Here is a 24,294-nt window from a genome sequence, read left to right as displayed (position 1 = left end):
ATTAGATAGACAGATAGACAGACATAGATTTACAGGTAGCTAGATGGCGAGAGAGAGGGAGAGAGAGAGAGAAAGAAAGAAAAAAGAAAAAAAGAAAGAAAGGGGGGGAGAGAGTGAAAGGGGGGGGGAGAAGAGAGAGAATCCGGGCTGGAAGGGAATTCTAAAGATCTTCTAGTCCAGCCCCCTGCTCAAGCAGGAGACCCTATACTATTTCAGACCAATGGTTGACCAATCTCATCTGAAAACCTGCAGGGATGGTGGCAAGCTGTTCCACGGGTTAATTCCCTTCCTCACTGTTAAGAAGTTTCTCCTTCGTTCCAGTTTGCTTCTCTCTTTGATTGGTTTTCATCCATTGTTTCTTATCCTGCCCTTCAAGGGGGGCTTTGGAGAACAGCTTGACCCGCTCTTTCTTTGGGGCAGCCCCTCAAATACTGGAAGGCTGCTATCATGTCCCCCCCTAATTCTTCTTTTCTCTCGACTGGCCAAACCCAACTCCTGCAGTCTTTCAGGCCTTTGATCATCTCTGAACATAAACACAACGAACCATCACCTTGCTGGTATCTTTTCGTGCATTTAAAATGTTGATTTTGTATTTTTACAAAGTTACGGGTGTGGGGTGACTTAAATGACTGCATCTTTGGGGCTGGGGGAATACAAACACCTTCGAAGAGTCTTTTCTCAGGCTTTGACAACTCTTTAAGATGGGTGGACTTCAACTCCCAGAATTCCCCGGCCACCTGGCCGGGGAATTCTGGGAGTTGATGTCCACCCATCTTAAAAGTGAGACGGTTGAGAAACACGGTCGTAAGAGCCTGCGTGCTTCACTTTAAGGCAAATCTAAGCCTCTTTTTTCTTTTTAATACACAAAGGAAAACAATTCTTTTTTTTTTAAACGGACAACAGCCCTGCAGTGTTGCCCACTGCCTCCCTTTTCCAATAGCTGGTTCTTTGCGAGGCTCCTCTGCGAAAGAAGCAGGAAAACACAAATTGGCGCTAATGCTTTTGACATAATTTTTCGTGGGTTTTTGTTTTGTTTTGTTTTATTTTGTTTTTTTGCACTTCAACTTTTGAGCGGGAGAAAAAGCGGGAACTCTCCGCGCATGCGCCTCCGCTGGTGTGTGGTGGGGGTCATGACGGCGCATGCGCGTCTGAGCCGCGCCGCTGACTGGCCGGCTCCCATGTCCTCTCGCTTTCAAATTCCTCGACGGGCTCCCCCACTTTTTTTTTTTTAATAAAAGAGGAGGCGCGCATGCGCGGCGCTCTCCCGGCCCCGCCTCCTCCTCCTCTTCCCTCGCCTTCTAATTGGACGCGCTTCGCCCTTCCTCCCACCCTCCCTCTCCGGCGCCCCGGAAGCAGTCGCTGGGCGCTCGGTCGGTTGCCCCGGAAGTGGTCCCTCTGGAAGCGGAGGCGAGCGTCGGCGGGGGAGGGGGGGCAGCGCTTCCCCCTCAGGCGGGAGAGCGGAGCGAGCGAGCGAGGGAAGGAAGGAGGCGGCGGGGGGGGGAGCCGGGATGGCGGGGCCCGCGGGCACGGGCTGACCGGAGGGCCCTGCCGTCCTCCCTCCTCTTCCTCCTCTTCCGTCCCCCGCTGGAAACTGGCGGAGCTGGGCCGGGCCGGGGGCGCGGCGGGCCCCGCCGGCGGGATGATGCGCTCGCAGTGCCTGCTCGGCCTCCGGGCCTTCCTGGCCTTCGCCGCCAAGCTCTGGAGTTTCCTGCTCTACCTCCTGCGACGGCAAGCCCGCACCGTGAGTAGAAGAGAGAGGCCGGCAAGGGCGCCTCTGAGGACGTGCAGAGTGCGGGAGGGAGGGACGTTTCCCTGTGGGCTTTTCTAGGCAGCAAGTCCTCCACCTCCCCCCACTTCATTTGAGGGGCTCTGCGTGGTTTTCTTGGGAGACGTCTCAGGACCCCACTAGGGAACCTCCTCAGGGCTGGGAGGGAGGGGGAGGAGGGGGGAAGGGGAGTTGGAGGATTAGGAGGAGGAACTGTGGGGGTCCTTGGTGGTCTCTGGGCTGGTTTTCCTGGCAGACGTCTCACGACCCGACTAGGGAACATCATCAGTTCTAGAAGGGAAGGGGGGTTGTAGAGAGGAGGAGGAGAAAGAAGAAGGAGGAAGACTGTGGGGGTCCTTGGTGGTCTCTGAGCTTGGCTATTTTTCTTGCAGACATTCCATAACCCAACTAGGGAACGTCATCAGTGCTCGAAGGGAGGAGGATTTGTGAGAAGGACAGGGGTGGGGGAGGACTGTGGGGTCCTTGGTGGTCTCTGGGCTGGGTGGTTTTCCTGGCAGACGTCTCACGACCCAACTAGGGAACATCATCAGTTCTAGAAGGGAGGGGGGTTTGTAGAGAGGAGGAGGAGGAGAAAGGGGTAGAGGAGGAAAAAGAAGAAGGAGGAAGACTATGGGGGTCCTTGGTGGTCTCTGAGCTTGGTGGTTTTCCTGGCAGACATGACTCGACTTGATAACATTATCAGTGGGGGGGGGGTTTGTGGAGAGGAAGAAGAGGAGGACTGCGAGGTCCTCCGTGCTCTCGGAGCTGAGTGGGGTGTTTTTTATTTTGAGACGTCTCATGACCTGATTAGGGAACATCATCAGGGGCTGAATTGGAGTAGGGTTTGTGGCAAGGAAGAGGAAGAGGAAGAAAAGGGCTGGAGGGTTCTGGGTGCTTGGTTGTTTTCCTGGCAGACGTCTCATGACCCGACTAAGGAACATCATCAGAGCTGGAAGGGAGGGAGACTGGGAGGAGGGTTGTGGGGATATTCTCTGAGCTGGGTTGTTTTCTTACAGACCTTTCACGACCCAACTAGGGAACATCATCAGCGCTATGAACGGTTTCCCCTTTGTTTATATCAAAGTTGGTTTGCCCTGTCGGTGTTAGAAGCGGGTTTTGGTGCTTCCTTAATTAAGCTGTTTTTACTATTTGACTTGTTTCCTCAAGTCAGTAGCTCCGTGATCAGCATCTTGTTTATTTATTTATTTATTTATTTATTTATTTATTTATTTAATCAAATTTGTATACCGCCCTATCTCCTGAGGGACTCAGGGCGGTTCACAGGCCAATAAAAACATATAAATACAAATTAAATACAAGTTTACTGCTTGGTAGTTGCCCTTGGTAGTTGTCCGAGGAGCTGAGGGGGATGAAACGCCGGAGAAGACGCCTAGAGAGTTCCTGGAGGTCCAGCCGTTCAGAGGCTGATCGGACACTAGTTAGATCCTATACCAGGACCTACCTAGTGGCACTGAGGGAAGCGAGGCGTTCCTACGCCTCCTCCCTCATTGCGTCGGCAGATAACCGCCCAGCTGCCCTGTTCCGGGTGACCCGCTCCCTCCTTCACCAGGGGGAGCGGGATGACCCGTTGCGGGGACGTGCTGAGGAGTTTAACGGTTATCTATACGATAAAATCGTTCAGCTTAGGGACGGTCTGGACCAAAATTGTGGTGATTCAGACGGGGTATCTGAGGGCGGTCTTGGTGATGTTGTTTGGGATGAGTTTGACCCTGTGACTCCCGAGGACATGGACAGGTTGCTGGGTAGATTGAATGCCACCACGTGTTTACTGGACCCGTGCCTCCTGGCTGGTGCTGGCCACTCAGGAGGTGACACGAGGCTGGCTCCAGGGGCTTACGAGTGCTTCCTTGTTGGAGGGAGTCTTTCCGGCCGCCTTGAAAGAGGCGGTGGTGAGGCCCCTCCTCAAGAAGCCTTCCCTGGACCCGGCTGTTTTAGGTAACTATCGTCCGGTCTCCAACCTTCGCTTCGCGGCGAAGGTTGTAGAGAGTATGGTGGCATATCAGTTTCCCCTGCACCTGGAGGAAACTGTCTATCTGGACCCGTTCCAGTCCGGCTTCCGACCCGGTTACAGCACTGAGACGGCTTTGGTCGCGTTGGTGGATGATCTCTGGAGGGCCAGGGATAGGGGTTATTCCTCTGCCCTGGTCCTATTAGACCTCTCAGCGGCTTTCGATACCATCGACCATGGTATCCTGCTGCGCCGGTTGGAGGGATTGGGAGTGGGAGGCACCGTTTATCGGTGGTTCTCCTCCTATCTCTCCGCCCGGCCGCAGACGGTGTTGACGGGGGGGCAGAGGTCGACCCCGCGGCACCTCACTTGTGGGGTGCCGCAGGGGTCGATTCTCTCGCCCCTTCTGTTCAACATCTATATGAAGCCGCTGGGTGAGATCATCAGTGGCTTCGGTGTGAGGTACCAGCTGTACGCTGATGACACCCAGCTGTACTTTTCCACACCGGGCCACCCCAATGAAGCTATCAAGTGCTGTCCCGGTGTTAGAAGCCGACGGGTCTGGATGGGGAGAAACAGGCTCAAGCTCAATCCTCCAAGACGGAGTGGCTGTGGATGCCGGCATCCCGCACAGTCAGCTGAGTCCGCGGCTGACTGTCGGGAGCGAGTCATTGGCCCCGATGGAGAGGGTGCGCAATTTGGGCGTTCTCCTGGATGCACGGCTGTCTTTGAAGATCATTTGACGGCCGCTCCAGGAGAGCTTTCCACCAGGTTCGCCTGGTGCGCCAGTTGCGCCTTTCTAGACCGGGATGCCTTGTGCACAGTCACTCACGCCCTTGTGACGCCTCGCCTGACTACTGCAATGCTCTCTACATGGGGCTCCCTTGAAGGGCATCCGAGGCTGCAGTTGGTCCAGAATGCAGCTGCGCTGGTGATAGAGGGAGCCCTCGTGGCTCCCGAGTGACACCTATCCTGCGAGGCTGCACTGGCTACCTGTGGCCTTCCGGTGCGCTTCAAGGTATTGGTGAACGCCTTTAAAGCGCCCATGGCATAGGGCCGGGTTACTTACGGGACCGCCTGCTGCTACCGAATACCTCTCACCGACCCGTGCGCTCTCACAGAGAGGGACTCCTCGGGTGCCGTCGGTAGCGACAGTGTCGCCTGGCGACACCCAGGGAAGGGCCTTCTGTGGGGCTCCCGCCCTCTGGAACGAACTCCCCCCAGGACTTCGTCAACTTCCGGACCTCCGAACCTTTCGCCGCGAGCTCAAAACTCACTTATTTATTTGCGCTGGACTGGGTTAGCTTTTTATGGGTTTTTAATTGGGTTTTATCGATGGGTTTTTAATGGGTTTTTAATGGGTTTTATTATTTGCTAAATTTTAATTGCGGCCAAATTGAATAAGTTTTTTAGTGGTATTTTAATAGTATTTATTTTGTAATAGGAATGTTTATTTTATCTGGCTGTAAACCGCCCTGAGTCCTTCGGGAGAAGGGCGGTATAAAAATTTAAATAATAAATAAATAAATAAATAAATAACTAATTCCGGGTTTTAATCTCTGCTTATCGGGGTGCTGATTACTGCTGCTCAGCACCTCCTAATTGAGGGGTAGGGTAGTCCCACCTCCTAATTGAGGGGTAGGGTAGTTGGTGGAGTTCAGGAATTCCCACCAACACTTGATGGGGGGGGAGAGCCACTACAGTAGCGTATAAACAGAGAGCACACCTCCTTCCTTTGTGAGTACTGACGACGTTCCCTAGATGGGTCATGAAATGTCTTCAAGAAAACAACCCAGCTCAGAGAGCACCAAGGACCCCACAGTCGTCCTCCTCCTCCTCCTCTTCCTCCTCCTCTCCCCACATGTTTGCAAGAAGGCCATCCAGCTCAGAGAGTACCAAGGAGCCCACAACCTTCCTCCTTCTCCTCCTCCCTTCTTCTCTGCAAACCTTCCCTTCCAGCACTGATGATGTTCCCTAGTTGGGTCATGAAACGTCTGCAAGAAAAACGACCCAGCTCCCCACAGTTCAACCCCGAGGTACAATCATTCTCTTCTTATCGCAACCCCACATATCTTTTCTTTTATGTACACTGAGCGTCTATGCACCAAGACAAATTCCTTATATGTCCAATAACACTTGGCCAATAAAACATTCTATTCTATTCCATTCCATTCCATATTTTCTATTCTATTCCATTCCATTCCATTCTATTCCATTCCATATTTTCTATTCTATTCTATTCTATTCCATTCCATTCTATTCCATTCCATATTTTCTATTCTATTCTATTCCATTCCATTCCATATTTTCTATTCTATTCTATTCTATTCCATTCCATTCTATTCCATTCCATATTTTCCATTCTATTCTATTCCATTCCATTCCATATTTTCTATTCTATTCTATTCCATTCCATTCCATTCCATATTTTCCATTCTATTCCATTCCATTCCATTCCATATTTTCTATTCCATTCTATTCCATTCCATATTTTCTATTCTATTCTATTCTATTCTATTCCATTCCATTCCATTCCATATTTTCCATTCTATTCTATTCCATTCCATTCCATATTTTCTATTCCATTCCATTCCATTCCATATTTTCTATTCTATTCTATTCTATTTTATTCTATTCCATTCCATTCCATTCCATTCCATATTTTCCATTCTATTCTATTCCATTCCATTCCATATTTTCTATTCTATTCCATTCCATTCCATTCTATTCCATTCCATATTTTCTATTCTATTCTATTCTATTCCATTCCATTCTATTCCATTCCATTCCATTCCATATTTTCCATTCTATTCTATTCCATTCCATTCCATATTTTCTATTCTATTCTATTCCATTCCACTCCATTCCATATTTTCCATTCTATTCTATTCCATTCCATTCCATATTTTCTATTCCATTCCATTCCATATTTTCTATTCTATTCTATTCTATTCTATTTTATTCTATTCCATTCCATTCCATTCCATATTTTCCATTCTATTCTATTCTATTCTATTCTATTCTATTCTATTCTATTCTATTCTATTCTATTCTATTCTATTCCATTCCATTCCATTCCATTCCATATTTTCTATTCTATTCTATTCCATTCCATTCCATTCTTTCTGTTCTGTTCCAATTCTTCTATTCTATTCTATTCTATTCCATTCCATTCCATATTTTCTATTCTATTCTATTCTATTCTATTCTATTCTATTCTATTCTATTCTATTCTATTCTATTCCATTCCATTCCATCCCATTCCATTCCATATTTTCCATTCTATTCTATTCCATTCCATTCCATTCCATTCCATTCTTTCTGTTCTGTTCCAATTCTTCTATTCTATTCTATTCCATTCCATTCCATATTTTCTATTCTATTCTATTCTATTCTATTCTATATTATGTAAAGAGGATGCTTAGAATAGAATAGAATAACAGAGTTGGAAGGGACCTTGGAGGCCTTCTAGTCCAACCCCCTGCCCAGGCAGGAAACCCTACACCATTTCAGACAAATGGCTATCCAACATTGTCTTAAAAATTTCCAGTGTTGGAGCGTTCACAACTTCTGCGGGCAAGTCGTTCCACTGCTTAATTGTTCTAAACTGTCAGGAAATTTCTCCTTAGTTCTAAGTTGCTTCTCTCCTTGATGAGTTTCCACCCACTGCTTCTTACGTCCTTCCGAGATCAGATGAGCTCGCAAGAGCTCAGTTTGGATTCATGCAGCAGATACAGGACTGTAATAACAGGCAGAGCATTGAGTAGATTCAAGGCAGAGGGAAATAAGGGATCCCATCCCCGAACCTCAGCCGTCCGATATACTAAACCTGTCTTCCGGACGACGTGCGTTCACGATACGTTCCCACAAAGGATGGGTGTTGTGAGTTACCTAGGAGTGAAACCACCTTGTGATGGGCTGGCGGATCTGATAAACTATTGTCTATGATCCCTTAAAGGAATTCAGTGGCGGGAAACATAACTTGATTTGTGAAGCGCCGTCCCCAAAAAACAGACGTGGCCATTAAAAAAAGGCTTGTTTTGATTTCAGTAAATGCTGCAGCCTTAGTTTTAAGATACTATATAGGCCAGGGGTCTCCAACCTGGGTCCCTTTAAGACTTGTGGACTTCAACTCCCAGAGTCCCTCAGCCAGCAAAGGTTGGAGACCCCTGCTATAGGCAGCATCTTCCAAGATTATTGGCTGCTTTCTCCCAGCATGGCTGAGGCTATGGAGAAGGGATAGCAAATCGTCTGGATGTCATTAAAATTCATCCCCCTCCTCTCCCTCCGTGGAGAATTCAGCAGAGGACAAGAGCGTCTCTAGCAGGCCAGATTAGTGGCCCCCTCAATTTGCAAGTACAGGTAGTCCTCGACTTACGACCACAATGGCTAAAGCGAGCCAGTTCGGTGAATTTTGACCCATTTTGCAACCTTTCCCGCCACGGAAAGTTGAATCCCAGCAATTTTTAAGTTCGCCACGTACGGCCGTTACGTGAATCCGGCTTCCCCTTTTGCGGCGTTTCTCGCGGCCAGCGGGCTCGCCACGAGAGGGTCCGGGCAGCTGACCGGAAGCTCGCAAAAGGGGATCACGTCACACACCCCCAACCCCCGGGATGCTGCGACCGTCATAAATACCGACTGACTAGGCGGCTCGGTGGCTAAGACACTGAGCTTGTCGATCAGAACGGTCGGCTGTTCGGCGGTTCGAATCCCCAGTACAGGTCTCCTGCGTGAGGAGGGAGTTGGACTAGATGACCTCCAAGGTCCCTTCCAACTCTGTTACTGTTACTGGACCAGCATCTGAATTTTAATCAGGTGACCACAGTGGTTCTAAGTGTGAAAAACGGTCCTAACTTAGTGACTTTAATGGTTATAAGTCGAGGACTGACTGTGTGCAACACTTCTCCGTTCTTTCTCTGAGAGTTGAAAGTAGCTAGGCTCAAGTTTGATGTCTCTTGATTGCAACCGGAGAGTAAAAAAAAAGGGAATTTTAGGGGACTTTTAAAGCGACAAAGAGAAAGAAGGAAGAGTACGGAGCTGTGTTAAGACAAGGCAGGTAGTCCTCGACTTACGACCTCAGCTGAACCCGGCATTTCTGTGTGGCTGAGCAAGGCACTTAAGGGAGTTCTGCCCCGTTTTACGACTTTTTGTGTCACAATTCCGAAGTGATTCGCGACAGGTGTTAAGTGGGTCACCCGGTTCTTAAGTGAACCTGGCTTCCCCATTGTCATCGCTTGTCAGAAGGTCACAAAAGGGGGTCACGTCACACACACACACACACACACCCCGGGACACTGCACTACGACCCTCGTGGATAGGAATCCATTGCCAAGCCCCCCCGGATTTTGATCACCTGACCGCAGGGGGTGCTGCACATGGTCGTAAGTGTGAAAAACGGTCAAAAGTCGTTTTTTCCGGGGCGGTTGTAACTTTGAACAGTCACTAAAGGAACTGTCGTAGGTCGAGGACTACCTGTACATGAATCTTGCCTGTTCAGCTTGATATTTGTTGTGAACTGCGTGCCATCAGTCCATGTCTGTTTGTTCTCTATTATGTGATATTCCTTGAGTCACAAGTTTGTCGGATTTTCTCTCTCTCTCTCTCTCTCGGTATATATAATCTCGCTCTGTCTCTGCCTCTCTCATTCTCATCTCTCTCTCTCTCAGTATATATAATCTCTCTCTCTCTCATTCTCCTATCTATATCTATCTATCTATCTATCTATCTGTCTATCTATCTGTATATATGATATCTATCAGTATATATAATCTCTCTCTCTCTCTCATTCTGTCTATATCTATTCGTATATAAGGTTTCTCTCATTCTCATCTATGTATCTTATATATCAGTATATATAATATCTATTGGTATATAGAATCTCTCTCTCTCCTATCTATATCTATTGGTATATATAATATCTATCTGTCTCTATCATCTATCTATATGAGTATATGATATATATCAGTATATATAATCTCTCTCTCATTCATTCTATCTATATTTATTGGTATATAAAATCTCTCTCGTTCTCATCTATCTATGTATCAGTATATATAATATCTATTGGTATATAAAATCTCTCTCTTCTATCTATATCTATCTATTGGTATATGTAATATCTGTTTCTCTCTCTCATTCTCATCTATCTACCTACCTACCTACCTACCTACCTACCTATCTATCTATCTATCTATCTATCTATCTATCTATCTATCTATCTATCTATCTATCTATCATCTCTGTCTCTCATTCTCTTTTATCTCTATCAGTATATATAATCTCTCTGTGTCTCTCTCTCTCATTCTTATCTATCAATTATCTATCTGTATATATCCCTCTGTCTCTCTCCTTCTCCTTATAAAGCAATCAACCATTAATCAATTATGTTGGATAATTAATGTGCTCTTTCTGCCTTCTGTCATCCCAAGCTTTGGAGATGGGTTTTCCCATTTTCCGGCTTACAGGAAATTAGAGGAGACAAATTGGAACCCAAATTTGAAGGGGGGGGGAATAAATAAATAAACCTCAGAGGTCTTGAAGAAGAGACCGCTGTGTGTCTGAAATGGCATAGGACTTCCTGCTTGAGCAGACGGGGGGGAGGTTGGGGGGGTTGGACTAGAAGACCTCCAAGGTCCCTTCTTCCAACTCTTTTTTTTAAATTTGCATTTATATCCCGCCCTTCTCCAAAGACTCAGGGCGGCTTACACTGTGTCAAGCAATAGTCTTCATCCATTTGTATATTATATACAAAGTCAACTTATTGCCCCCGAACAATCTGGGTCCTCATTTTACCTACCTTATAAAGGATGGAAGGCTGAGTCAACCTTGGGCCTGGTGGGACTAGAACCTGCAGTAATTGCAAGCAGCTGTGTTAATAACAGACTGTCTTAGCAGTCTGAGCCACAGAGGCCCTGTCTGTCTGTCTATCTGTCTGTCTGTCTATCAATCTATCTATCTATCTACATATCTATCTCTATTTATCTATCTACCTTATATCTAATCAATCCATCCATCCATCCATTATCTATCTATCTATCTATCTATCTATCTATCTATCTATCTATCTATCTATCTATCTATCTGTCTATCTTATATCTAATCCATCCATCCATTATCTATCTATCTATCTATCTATCTAACTACATATCTATCTATCTTCTTCCTTCTTCTTTCTTACCTGCATTTATATCCCGCCCTTCTCCGAAGACTCAGGGCGGCTTACACTGTGTCAAGCAATAGTCTTCCTCCATTTGTATATTATATACAAAGTCAACTTATTGCCCCCAAAAATCTGGGTCCTCATTTTACCTACCTTAAAAAGGATGGAAGGCTGAGTCAACCTTGGGCCTGGTGGGACTTGAACCTGCAGTAACTGCAGGCAGCTGCTGTTAATAACAGACTGTCTTACCAGTCTGAGCCACAGAAGCCCTGTGTTAACTCTGTTATTCTGCTAACTTAAAACACATCTATTCATTTGCGCAGGACTGGACTAGATTTTAAATTTAGGTTTTAATGGGGTTTTATTATATATACTGCTCTTTTTAATTTATTTGGCTATGTGGAATAAGTTTTTTAATTGTTATTTTATTCTGTATTTATATGTACCTTTTTATTTGCCTGTGAACCGCCCTGAGTCCCTAGGGAGATCGGGCGGTATACAAATACGAAAAATAAATAAATAAAATAAATAAATAAAGCCAACAACAGCAGCTGGGACTCAGCCCCTAATGCCATGCTTCTCTTTTCTCCCCGGCCCCATTCAGAGGGGCCAAGAGGCTTGTTATACCGCGGTGGCTGAACTTAGTAGGATAATGCCTTTGTTTGGGCCAGCCCTGTCTTTTCGGGACTTCCCTATTTTGATGTCACTTTAGAAGTGATGGGTGGGTGAGGGCTGAAGGATTTGAAAGTGAAAGGCAGGGTGCCTGCTGACCGCAGCGATGAACAAGGGCGCTCTGTGTGTGGTTGTGTGTTGAGCTACTGAGGACTTCAGTGTCACACCCCAAGCTCGCTCGCTCTTGTTCTCCCCCCTCCCCTATTAAAAACGCTTTTGTGGGCTCCATTCTAGACAGTTGCTGCTATTGGAGGGGGGGTAGATTGGAGAGGGGGGGGGTTTATGGGACGGATGAAGGCCTGCCATTGAGTTGCGGGGGTGGGGAAGGGTGGCCCCTTTATGACTTGGGGACATCAACTCCCAGAATTCCTCAGTGGGCATCTAGAATAGAATAGAATAGAATAGAATAGAATAGAATAGAATAGAATAGAATAGAATAGAATAGAATAGAATAGAATAGAATAGAATAGAATAGAATAGAATTTTTATTGGCCAAGTGTGATTGGACACACAAGGAATTTGTCTTGGTGCAGATGCTCTCAGTGTACATAAAAGAAAAGATACGTTCATCAAGAATTCTAAGAACAGAATAGAATAGAATAGAATAGAATAGAATAGAATAGAATAGAATAGAATAGAATAGAATATAAAATAGAATTTTTTATTGGCCAAGTGTGATTGGACACACAAGGAATTTGTCTTGGTGCATATGCTCTCAGTGTACATAAAAGAAAAGATACGTTCATCAAGGTACAACATTTACAACACAATTGATGGTCAATATATCAATATAAATCATAAGGATTGCCAGCAACAAAGTTATAGTCATACAGTCATAAGTGGAAAGAGATTGTTGATGGGAACGATGAGAAGATTAATAGTAGTGCAGATTCAGTAAATAGTCTGTAAATCTATGCGGCCATCGTTTCCCTTCACCCTTGCTCTCTCGTGCCACGTGGAATCCTTCCCTTCCCTTCCCTTTTTCTGTCACCCTGTTTGGGTAGCAAGGCGTAGGTATTGTGTTCAGCTGTGATATTGGGCTGGAAGGGACCTTGGGGGGTCATCTAGCCCAACCCCTTGCCCGAGCAGGAGACCCTATATATACCATTCCAGACAAATGGGTGTGCAATCTCTTCTTAAAAACCTCCACCGTTGGAAGACCCGCAACTTCTGGTGGCCAGTCGTTCCGCTGATGAATTGCGGAAATTAGGAAATTTCTCCTTAGTTCTAGCTTGCTTCTCTCCTTGGTTAAAATTTCCACCCGTTGCTTCTTGTCCTGCCCTCAGGTGCTTTGGAGAATAGGGGGACACCCCCCCCTCTTCTCTGTGGCAGCCCCTCAAATATTAGGACACTGTCCTGTCGCCCCTAGTCCTTCTCTTTGTTAGACTAACAGAACAGCAGAGTTGAAAGAGACCTTGGAGGTCTTCTAGACCAACCCCTTGCTCCAGCAGGAGACCCTATACCAGAGGGTCTGCAAACTTGGCTCTTTTAAGACTTGTGGACTTCAACTCCCAGAGTTCCTCAACTCCTCTGGGAGTTGAAGTCCAGAAGTCTTGAAAGGAGAAATTTCATAGCTGTGAGGACAATTCGCCAGTGGAACTACTTGCCACCAGAAGACGTGGGTGCTTCATCACTGGAGAGATTGGACAGTCATTTGTCTGGAATGCTATAGAATAGAATAGAATAGAATAGAATAGAATTTTATTGGCCAAGTGTGATTGGACACACAAGGAATTTGTCTTGGTGCATATGCTCTCAGTGTACATAAAAGAAAAGATACGTTCATCAAGGTACGACATTTACAACACAATTGATGGTCAATATATCAATATAAATCATAAGGATTGCCAGCAACAAGTTATAGTCATACAGTCATAAGTGGAAAGAGATTGGTGATGGGAACTATGAGAAGATTAATAGTAGTGCAGATTCAGTAAATAGTCTGACAGTGTTGAGGGAATTATTTGTTTAGCAGAGTGATGGCCTTCGGGAAAAAACTCTTCTTGTGTCTAGTTGTTCTGGTGTGCAGTGCTCTATAGCGTCGTTTTGAGGGTAGGAGTTGAAACAGTTTATGTCCAGGATGCGAGGGATCTGCAAATATTTTCACGGCCCTCTTCTTGATTCGTGCAGTATACAGGTCCTCAAATGGAAGGCAGGTTGGGTCTCATGAATAAAGGCAAATATACCTATTCCAGGATAATGTTGCAGGGTCCAATCCGAGTCGGTCTCCAAGACCAGAAGTTTTGTCTTCCGAGCTTTCGGATTCGTGCTGGGACCCATCTTCAAGGAATGTCTCTCTAGCAGAGTCTGTGTGCTTCTTCTGCGTGTGGTATTTATATGGTGCCTCTTGTGTGGCAGCGTAGGGTATAGGTGCTCTGCTCAAACGTGTGTGTGTGTGTATAGGGTCTCCTGCTCGAATTAGAGATTGGACTAAATGACCTCCAAGGCCCCTCCCAGCTCTGTTGTTCTGTTATTCCGTGATAATCCAGCTGAGCAGCCTCATCGGAAGTTTTAGTCTCACTCTGGGTTCAGCGGGGATTGTTGAAGCAATCCTAAGAACAATGAATTGTATAAACTAAACTAAACTAAACTAAACCTAAAACAAACTAAACTCAATTAAACTCAAGAAGCAACTGGTGGAAACTGATCAAGGAAAGAAGCAACTTAGAACTAAGGAGAAATTTCCTGACAGTTAGAACAATCAATAAGTGGAACGACTTGCCTGCAGAAGTTGTGAATGCTCCAACACTGGAAATTTTAAAGAAAATATTGGATAACCATCTGACTGAGATGGTGTAGGGTTTCCTGCCTGGGCAGGGGGTTGGACTAAAAGGCCTCCAAGGTCCCTTCCAACTCTTGTTGTTGTTGTTGTTATTAAATTAAATTAAAACTAAAACTACAACTAAAAGTAAAACTAAAACTAAAACTAAAGCTAAAACTAACCAGTGGAACAGCTTGCCACCAGAAGTTGTGACTGCTTCACCACTGGAGGCTTTTTAAATGTTTTAAAGTTTTTCGGCCAATTGTATAATAAGTTTTTTAATTTTGTTTTAATTGTATATTGTATTGTTTGGGTTTTTATTCTGGCTGTACACCGCCCTGAGTCCTTCGGGAGAAGGGCTGTATAGAAATCTAAATAATAATAATAATAATAATAATAATAATAATAATAATAATAATAATAATAATAATAATAATAACAACAACAACAACAACAACAACAACAACAACAACAACAATAATAATAATAATAATAATAATAGATTGGACAGCCTCTTGTCTAAAATGGTATAGGACTGGACTAGAAGACCTCCAAGGTCCCTTCCAGGTCTGCTCTATTCTACATTTAACCTGTGTAATGGAACATTTGTCCCTTTGCGCATGTACGTGAGTGTTTGTGTGTGTGTTACCACAACACTTGTGGGGGTGGGGGGTGTTCGGGAGCAAGTAAGACGCCTAAACCGTGGTTCCATTTTCACTGGAATCCCAGTTCCTCCTTTCTCAAAGCCTCAAAGTGGCCAAAGCTGCTATTTATGGGCCCTCACGGAAAGGGGCCGCCACACCACACCACACCACACCACACCACACCCAGGCCTGTCGCTTGGACGGGAGCTTGACTGCCACGCTCCGCCTGGCATCGCCGGAGCATCGCGTTCCTCCCTTGCGCCCGGTGCACCTAGGTCTTTCTCTGAAGCGGATCCGGGGGGGGGGGGGCGAGGCTTCAGTCTCTCAGGGTCGGCTGTGGAATTGTGAATTGTTCTCCAGTTGCGGCCACTTTTGAGACTTGTGGGCTTTGATTCCCAGAAATTCCCCCAACCACGCAGAGGTTTGCCGGAAATTCAGCAGCGATAGGACCACAGATGTGGCCGGACTACCTGTATTTGATAGGATTCATTTTTTTTTTGTTAATAGATGGTGGGAATGTGGCGGATGTAATATTCCCGGACTTTGGTGAAGTGGGGGAGAAGAAAAAACTGGGAAGGTGATCAAAAGGGGGAGAACTCCGCCTTGCTTAGTGGACGTTTTGGCTGAGTTGTGGTCGTAGGCCGGGAACGACCTCTCCCTGGTCCTGCTTGCTTAATGCTCCCGGCATTAACCGTGTATAACAACCCAAATTTAAAAAAAACAAAACCAAACCAGCATTTGAGAGCCAAAACAAGGAAATGCAGCGGGTGGGGGGGGGGATAGTTTTTCTCCTGTGGGGGGGGGTGCAGTTGTTGTATTCTCCCCCCCCCCCCAAGGATTACAGAACAGAATAACAGTTGGACGGTACCTCAGAGGTCACCTAGTCCAACCCCCGGCTCAAGGAGGAGACTGTAGATCCTTCCAGACAAGGTGGCTGTCCGGTCTCTTCTTAAAAGCCTCCAGTGATGAAGCACCCACGGTTTCTGGAGACAGAGTCGGAAGGGACCCTAGAGGGCATCTAGTCCAATCCCCAGCTCAACCCATCAGGCAAACAAACAGCCGGCCAACCGCTTCTTAAAAACCTCCAGTTTTATTTTCTTTTGCTTTGACTTCTATTTATTTTCTCCTCCAATTTGAGTTCAAGTATGGGGAGTGGGGGGGGGGATGTAAATAGGATAGGAAGTCCCCCCCCCTCCTCCTCCTCCACTCATTGGCATCCTTTACTCCTACGTGGGTTATTCCCCAGGGCAGGGTCTCCATGGTGGTATCCCCACATCCTGCCACCCTCGGGAAGGGGCCGGTTGGGGGGGCATCACCCTCCTTGGATAAGGGTTGAGAGCAGGAGTCTCCTTCCTCCACTCCCCAAAACCCCTGTTCCTTCTTTCTCCCCTCCCTCCCTCCCTCTTTCTTTCTTTCTTTCTTTCTTTCTTTCTTTCTTTCTTTCTTTCTTTCTCTCTGTCTGTCTCTCTACCTTTCCTTCCTTTCTCTTCCTTCCTTCCTTCCTTCCTTCCTTTCTTTCTTTCTTTCTCTTTCTTTCTCTCTCTCTCTCCCCTTTCTTTCTTTCTTTCTCTCTCTCTGTCTGTCTGTCTCTCTACCTTTACTTCCTTTCTCTTCCTTCCTTCCTTCCTTCCTTCCTTCCTTCCTTCCTTTCTTTCTTTCTTTCTCTTTCTCTCTCTCTCTCTCTCCCCTTTCTTTCTTTCTTTCTCTCTCTCTGTCTGTCTGTCTCTCCACCTTTCCTTCCTTTCTCTTCCTTCCTTCCTTCCTTCCTTCCTTTCTTTCTTTCTTTCTTTCTCTTTCTCTCTCTCTCTCTCCCCTTTCTTTCTTTCTCTCTCTCTGTCTGTCTGTCTCTCTACCTTTCCTTCCTTTCTCTTCCTTCCTTCCTTTCTTCCTTCCTTCCTTCCTTTCTTTCTTTCTTTCTCTTTCTTTCTCTCTCTCTCTCCCCTTTCTTTCTTTCTTTCTCTCTGTCTGTCTGTCTGTCTCTCTACCTTTCCTTCCTTTCTCTTCCTTCCTTCCTTCCTTTCTTTCTTTCTTTCTTTCTTTCTTTCTTTCTTTCTTTCTCTTTCTTTCTCTCTCTCTCTCCCCTTTCTTTCTTTCTCTCTCTCTGTCTGTCTGTCTCTCTACCTTTCCTTCCTTCCTTCCTTCCTTCCTTCCTTCCTTTCTTTCTTTCTCTTTCTTTTTCTTTCTCTTTCTTTTTCTTTCTTTCTTTCTTTCTTTCTTTCTCTCTCTCTCTCTCTCCCCTTCCTTCCTTTCTCTTCTTTCTTTCTTTCTTTCTTTCTTTCTTTCTTTCTTTCTTTCTTTCTTTCTTCCTTCCTTCCTTCCTTCCTTCCTTCCTTCCTTCCTTCCTTCCTTCCTTCCTTCCTTTCTTTCCCAAATACAGGCACCATTCCTCGGTGTAATAGCTTGTGCCCACTCCCCCTTTTTGCCAAGTCAGGGAGCCTCTTGCCACCGCCTCCCCCCCCCCCAAGAAGGTCTTGAAGTGGTCTTGCTGTCCAGCTCCCCCCCCCTTACAATCCTCTCTTCCCCTTGGCCTTCTCCACTCTTCCCCTTCTGCTGGGCTGGGAGAACTGGAGACCCTGGCCGGCTTCCTAACTGCAGGAAGCTAATTTTGGAAGAAGAGCTGGTGGGTGGAAGGGGGCCAGCCGGAGGCACCAGGGGCTGGAGGACCCTGAAGCAAGGGGAGTTGGGGGGGGGCCTGTTGGCAAGACAGAAGTGGAGAGGCGAGGGCTGGGTCGGTGCCCGTCCTGGTGCCCTTGCGAAGGAGGACCTGAGTCTTTGGCCAACAAGCAGCTGGTACGGAGAGGCAAAAATAGACTTGGCAGAGCTACTAAATGTTAAGGTGCCCTGTTGGCCTTCCGGCCGTGTTGCCACCTGTGATTGATGGCCTGCCTAGGTGGTAGGAGGTCCTTTGGGTGGTTCCTCCCTCCCTTCCTCTACTTTCTTCCTTCTCTTTCTCATATTTCTCCTTCCCACTTTTCTCCCCTTCCTTCCTTCCTTCCCCTTCTCTCCCTCCTTCCTTCCCCTTCTTTCCTCCCTCCTTCCCTTCCTTCCTTTCCTCCCTCTCTTCTCATTTCCCTTCTCTCTTTTCTTTCTTCCTTCCTTCCCCTTCTTTCCTCCCTCCCTTCTTTTCCTCCCTCCCTTCTCATTTCCCTTCTCTCCTTCCTTCCTTTCTTTCTTTCCCTTCTCTCCCTTCCTTCCTTTCTCTTTCCTTCCTTCCTTCCCCTTCTCTCCTTCCTCTTTTTTCCTTCCCTTCTCTTTCCTTCCTTCCTTCCTTCCTTCCCACCCTTCTCTCCTTCCTTTCCTCCCTCCCTTCTCTTTTTCCTTCCTTCCCCCCTTTCCTTCCCTTTCTTCCGTCCCCTTCTCTCTCTCTTTCCCCTCTTCCTTCCCCCGTGTGACCCAACAGTGGCCCTTCCCTTTGCCCCTTACAGGTAACTCCACCTGTCCTTTCCTCTCTTGCGCCTGTCCGTAAAGCCAGGAAGCCTCCGTGGCCACTTACTTAGCAAGCCTCCGTCTAGGAGTCCCAGCCTCGCGGCCCTTTAACCGCCATCTTTGCGTCGGGCTTTACGGCGCCTGCATTCCCCCGTGGAGCCGCCGCCCGCCCTGCGCCTGGGTGCTCCCTGGGCCTGTCAGGCGCTGGGATGTCTAGCTTGCTTTCACCCTCCCGACCCTGATGTTGTGGCCGTTGTGTGTGTGTTCTGCCGGCAGGTGATCCAGTATCAGACGGTGCGGTACGATATTCTCCCTCTTTCCCGGGTTTCGCGAGAACGGCTGAGTAAGTATGTCCTTCCCCCCCCACGTTTATACAGCTGCCCAACTCCTTCCAAACTTTTTTTTTTTTAAAAAAAACCCCACCCTATGCGGACGATTCATTTAGTGGCCGTTCTCGGTTGCAACGACCGTTTTTCACGTGATCAAAACGGAGACGCCTGCCAACCGGCTCGTATTTACGACGGCCGCAGCAGCCACGTAGTCACGGGGTCAAAGTTCGGACGCTTGGCAATGGTCTCCTGTTTATGACGGTCGCAGTGTTCTGGGTGGGTGGGGGGTTTTCCACGTGATTCCCTTTTGCGACCTTCCGACCAGCAAAGTCGATGGGGGAAGCCGGATTCGACTATGTAACTCGCTCGACAACGGCAGGGATTTCCTTCTCGACCGAAAGGGCGTTAAACGGGGCAAAACTCCCGTCACGCTTAGCGGCGGAAATTTTGAGCTCAATTGCGGCCGTATGTCGAGGACTACCTGTAGTCTTGGCGGGAGAGGTGTCCTTTCTCCCTGTAAGGGCCTCTTCCCCCAAACAGAGGAGAAGGGAAGATGCTACAGGCAGTGCTTGACTTCCGACAGTTCATTTAGTGACAGTTCAAAGTTACAACAGTGCTGCAAAATGTGACTTAGGACCACTTTTCACACTTAATGACCATGGCAGCCCTCCCCGTGGTCGAGTGAGTTACATTTGAATACATGGCAACCGGCTCCTATTTTATGATGGTCACACGATCCCCTTTTGCGACCGTCTGACCAGCGCAGTCCACTTGGGGGGTGGGGGGAAGCTGGGTTCACTTAACGACCGTGTGACTAACTTCACAGCTGCGGCGATTCCCTTCACGGCCCTGGCGAGAACGGTCGTAAAACAGGACAAAGCTCGCTTAACAAATGTCCTGCTTAGCCACCGAAACTGCGGTCGTAAGTTGAGGAGCCCCTGCCATAAAAAAGCCATTAAGAAAAAGACCCCCGCCCCCCTTTTTTTCCCCCCCTCTCTCCGGCAGATCAGGTGAAAAGGAAGATTCTTGTCCTGGACCTGGATGAGACCCTCATCCACTCCCATCACGACGGGGTCCTGAGGCCCACCGTGAGGCCCGGAACCCCCCCGGACTTCATCCTGAAGGTGAGCCTCTTCTGGAAGGGTGGGGCAGAGATGATGGGGGCACGAGAGCTGGGTCGCTCTGGGTGATAAACATGGAGGGGGCCCCGAAGTGCTCTTGACCTGGAGACCTGCCCCATCACCTGGGCCGGCCAAAGGCCTCCCTCGGATGCTGATGGGGTCCAGCTGCTCCATCAACTTTTGAGGAGTGGTTTGGGATGCGGGGAGGGGGCTGGGGTGGGGCAGGCACTTAATCTCGCCTTGTCCGGGAGGGCCCAGGAATTTGCCCTGACGTGAAAAAAATGTCTCCAGGAGTCTAATTATCTAATCTATATATCATCAATCAGTTGTCTGATCATCTAGGTCTATTTCTATATTGGTCTATCTATCATCTATATCTACTTATCCAATATCTATCTATTTGTCTGTCTGTCATCTCTCTCTATCTGTTATCTCTCTTGTCTATCTCTCATCGATTAGATCTATCTAATCTATGGATCTATCAATCATCTAGCTATCTAGCTATATGTCTGTCATCTATCTATCTATCTATCTATCTATCTATCTATCTATCTATCTATCTATCATCTAACATCTATCATCTAGCTATCTAGCTCTGTGTCTAGCTGTCATCTATCATCTATGTATCTATCTATCTATGTATCTATCTATCTATCTATCAGCTATCTATCATCTATCTCTCCTATCATCCATCTATCATCTATGTATCTATATCTTATCTATCTATCTATCTATCTATCTATCTATCTATCTATCTATCTATCTAACATCTATGTATCTATCAATCAATCAATCATCTAGCTATCTAGCTATATGTCTGTCTAGCTGTCATCTATAATCTATGTATCTATCCTATATCTATCTATCTATCTATCTATCTATCTATCTATCTATCTATCTATCTATCTCTATCTCTATGTCTTTTCTGCCTATTATTTATCTTTCTATATGTGTTATCATCTATCTCTATTCATCATCATCTCTCTCTCTCCATCTATTGTACGATAAAATATTAAAAGCATCCAAACCATCTTATCAAATTTAAAAGAGGGAAGGAATGTTAAAAAACGGATGGAAAGGCAGAAGGCTTTCCGAGCGTTGACCATCCCCAGGGCTGCGCGCAGGGCCGTGTTTTTAACGCCTTTTTACGGAAGGCCAGGAGAGGGGGAGGGGGAGCGGCTGTCTGCCACACATCTGGGAAAAGTCTTCCACAGGGTGGGGCCAATGGCAGGGAAGGCTCTCTTCCTGCACCCCACCCCACTCCCCAAGCGGGAATTCTTTGGTTGACGGGGCCAGAAGAGCCCTGGTGGCCCAGCCCTGAGGAGGCTCAAGGTTGACTCAGCCTTCCGTCCTTCCAAGGTCGGTCAAACGAGAACCCAGCCAGAGGCTGACTCCAAACCAGGGGTCTCCAACCTTGGCCACTTTAAGACTTGTGGACTTCAACTCCCAGAGTTCCTCAGCCAGCTTTGCTGGCTGAGGAACTCTGGGAGTTGAAGGCCACAAGTCTTAAAGTGGCCAAGGTTGGAGACCCCTCCTCAAAACCCCTTAGAGAGGGCTGTAAGGCACCGTGAAGCTGTATACAAGTCTAAGGACTATTGCTATACCTTCCCTGCCTACCCAGTGGGATGGGCAGAAGTCATGGCGTTGGGTGACTCCAGTTCTATAGGTCACTTGGGACCCTCAGTCGTTTGGTTCTGGGAAATGGGCATCATCGGTTGCACGATTTCCTGATTATTATCATTTTTTTGGTCAGTGTTGATTGTCGGTGCCCTTCATGGCTCTTCGACCTTTTTCCTTTTTCTAATGACTGTTCCTTTCCCCAGGTCGTCATAGATAAGCATCCGGTCCGTTTTTTTGTACATAAGAGGCCGCACGTGGATTTTTTTCTAGAAGTGGTAAGCATGCAGTATGTGTGTGTGTGTGTGTGTGGTTGCATGTGTGTTTCTGACGATGGTGCCTTGGCTAGCTTCCCCTCGAACACACAAGTGAACTCAAAGATTGCTTTATTAGGAGCGCCGGCAGCCCCTGCAAAAAGTTTTTCTCACACTGCAGGCTAACAAGTCCGTCTGTCCGGAAGAGGAATAGTTGTCTGCCACACCTATTCATCTCCACCCCCTTTTTCATCTTCACCTTTTATCCAGAGGTGGGGCTTCACTAGCATCCGTGGCTCTTCTGTCCCGAGGACCGGCCCGTAGATTTCCACTGTTCTCCTCTCCTCTGCCTTCTGCGCATCAGGCACTGGACCCAGCTGTTCCTCCTCTTCCTCATCAGCCACCTCCAGACCTGTTGGCTGTTGACTCTCCATCTGAGGGCTGATGGACAGCCCAGGGTCCATCCCCCCCCCCCCCCGTGCCAGCTCCATTCCCTCTTCCCCCTCAGAGCTCTCAGTTTGCCTTGATGCTGATCCTGACTCCCACGCCGCCGCCTCCTCCTCCTCCGATTCGGCTGCTGGAGGGGCCGGCAGCCGACCAGCCAGACCGTGAAGGTGCCCCCCCCATCCAGGGTCCAGTACCCGAACAGTCAGGAAGGAGTCATTCCTGGGAAGACTCCCCTGTTGATCCCTGAAGATCCTTCATGAGTGTCTGCTATACTATTAAATCCATGTATTTGCCAGACGCTAAAGAAATAAATAAATAATCAGGGCCTGCTTTTCATGCCTTAACAGTACACATGGTCCTCATTTAGTGACCATCCGACACCGAAAAAAAGAGACTTTAGGACCTTTTTCCACGCTTACCACCATTGCAGATTCTCCGGGGGTGACGGGATTTACCGTCAGATGCCTGACAACCAACTCACATTTATGACGGTCGCAGTGTTTGGATAAGTAAAGTGAAGAGGGAAGCTAGAGTAACACTTAACGGCCGGGTTACAGGTAGTCCTCGATTTACGACAGTTCATGTAGTGACTGTTGTGACCCAGGCCCAAGTAGGTATTAATAAACTTAGTCCGTGGAAAAACAAACTTTATTCGAACAGCTGGGAATTACTTCATTCCCAGCGTCTTCGTTCAGCTCAAAGTAAAACAAAAGCCTCCCAACACAAATTCCTCAGTTATCTCACAAACCTTAGTCCAATTAGGCAAACTGCCAAAGGCCCTTCCTGGCAAACGTCCAGAAGCCACAAAATCAAAGATGTAGACGAAGCAGAAGACGCAACTACAACATTGTTTTCCGGCAAAGCTGAAATGCCGTTGCTGGTCTTTTAAGCCTTATGGGAAGGGCCAATCATCTCCTGGCCTTACTCCTGAGTCGTCCTCTCTGCTTGAGCTGCTCTTGCCTTCTGGCAGCTCTTCTCCTGCGTGCATTAGGAACAGGCTCCTCCATTTCCTCTGCCTCACTACTATCAGGCTCTGGAGGCTCTGGAGTCCTCACCTCGCTTCCCGATGGCCCTGGCCTCACCTCAGCCTCATCGCTGTCCGACTCCGTTGCCAGCTCGGCAGGCTGCTGACGGACCACAACAGTGACCGAAGCGACTGAGAAAAGTGACTTGGGATCATTTTTCACACTTAACGACCATTGTGGCATCCCGGTGGCCACACGATCAAAGTTCGGACGCTTGGCGACCGACGGTATTTATGACGGTCGCAGGCTCCCTCTTGCGAACCTTCCGGCGAGCAAAGTCGAGGGGAGAAGCCGGATTCAATTCCCAGCCGCCTTACCAGTTTCACAACCGCTGCGATTCGCTTAACAACCGTTGTAAAACGGGACGGGACTCCTTTCCCCAAACTTCTCACTTAGCCACATAAAATTCTGGGCCTCAGTTGGGGTCGTAAGTCGAGGACTACCTGCGTTGTGAGAGTCCAGCATGCTGGCTGGGGAATTCTGGGAGTTGACGTCCACAAGTCTTAAAAAGTTTCCGAGATGGAGAAACTCTGTTGTGGAGCCTGTGTGTGTGTGTGGCCCCTTTAAGACTTGAGGACTTCAGCAAGAGGAATTCTGGGAGTTGAAGTCCAGCCCCCCCATTTTAAAGTTGCCCCCTCCTCCTCTTTCTCCCCCCCCCCCCCCGGCCTTGGGAGCCTCTGGGAATGAATCTCTGGAAGAAAAGCTCTCTCAACTTTTTTCCTCTTCCTCCTCCCCACTCTTCCTCCTCTTTTCCCCTCGTCCTCTTCCTCCTCCTCCTCCTCTTCCTCCCCCCTTCTTCCCTCGTTCCTCCTCCTCTTCCTCCCCCTCCTCCTCTTCTTCCTCCTCCCTTCCTCTTCTTCTTCCCCCACCTCTTCTTCCTCCTCCTCCTCCCCTCCTTTTCTTCCCACTCCTTACTCCTCTTCCTCCCCTCCTCCTTCCCCCTCCCCTCCTCCTCTTCCTCCCCCCTCCTCCCTCCCACAGGTGAGCCAGTGGTACGAGCTCGTGGTCTTCACAGCCAGCATGGAAATCTATGGCTCGGCTGTAGCCGACAAGCTAGATAATAACAGGAGCATCCTCAGGCGGAGATACTACAGGCAGGTGAGTG

At 47.6% G+C, this 24,294-nt stretch overlaps 1 protein-coding gene across 1 annotated transcript in view; it reads left to right on the top strand.

Annotated features, from left to right (window-relative positions):
- Positions 1 to 1,402: 1,402 nt before the first annotated feature.
- The window catches only part of CTDNEP1 (CTD nuclear envelope phosphatase 1), a 28,560-nt gene continuing 5,668 nt past the window's right edge, over positions 1,403 to 24,294 (top strand). Inside the window, exons 1-5 of the mRNA XM_058180839.1 lie at positions 1,403 to 1,741; positions 18,673 to 18,739; positions 19,731 to 19,849; positions 21,670 to 21,741; positions 24,171 to 24,287. Coding sequence (XP_058036822.1) covers positions 1,640 to 1,741; positions 18,673 to 18,739; positions 19,731 to 19,849; positions 21,670 to 21,741; positions 24,171 to 24,287 — 477 coding nt within the window. The 5' untranslated portion in view covers positions 1,403 to 1,639. The remainder of the gene's footprint in view (positions 1,742 to 18,672; positions 18,740 to 19,730; positions 19,850 to 21,669; positions 21,742 to 24,170; positions 24,288 to 24,294) is intronic.

The sequence above is a fragment of the Ahaetulla prasina genome, chromosome 4, assembly GCF_028640845.1.
Source record: "Ahaetulla prasina isolate Xishuangbanna chromosome 4, ASM2864084v1, whole genome shotgun sequence".
In the NCBI taxonomy this organism is placed as follows: domain Eukaryota; kingdom Metazoa; phylum Chordata; class Lepidosauria; order Squamata; family Colubridae; genus Ahaetulla; species Ahaetulla prasina.
Note: the sequence above shows the minus strand (reverse complement) of the source record. Positions and strands in the feature narration are given on the sequence as shown.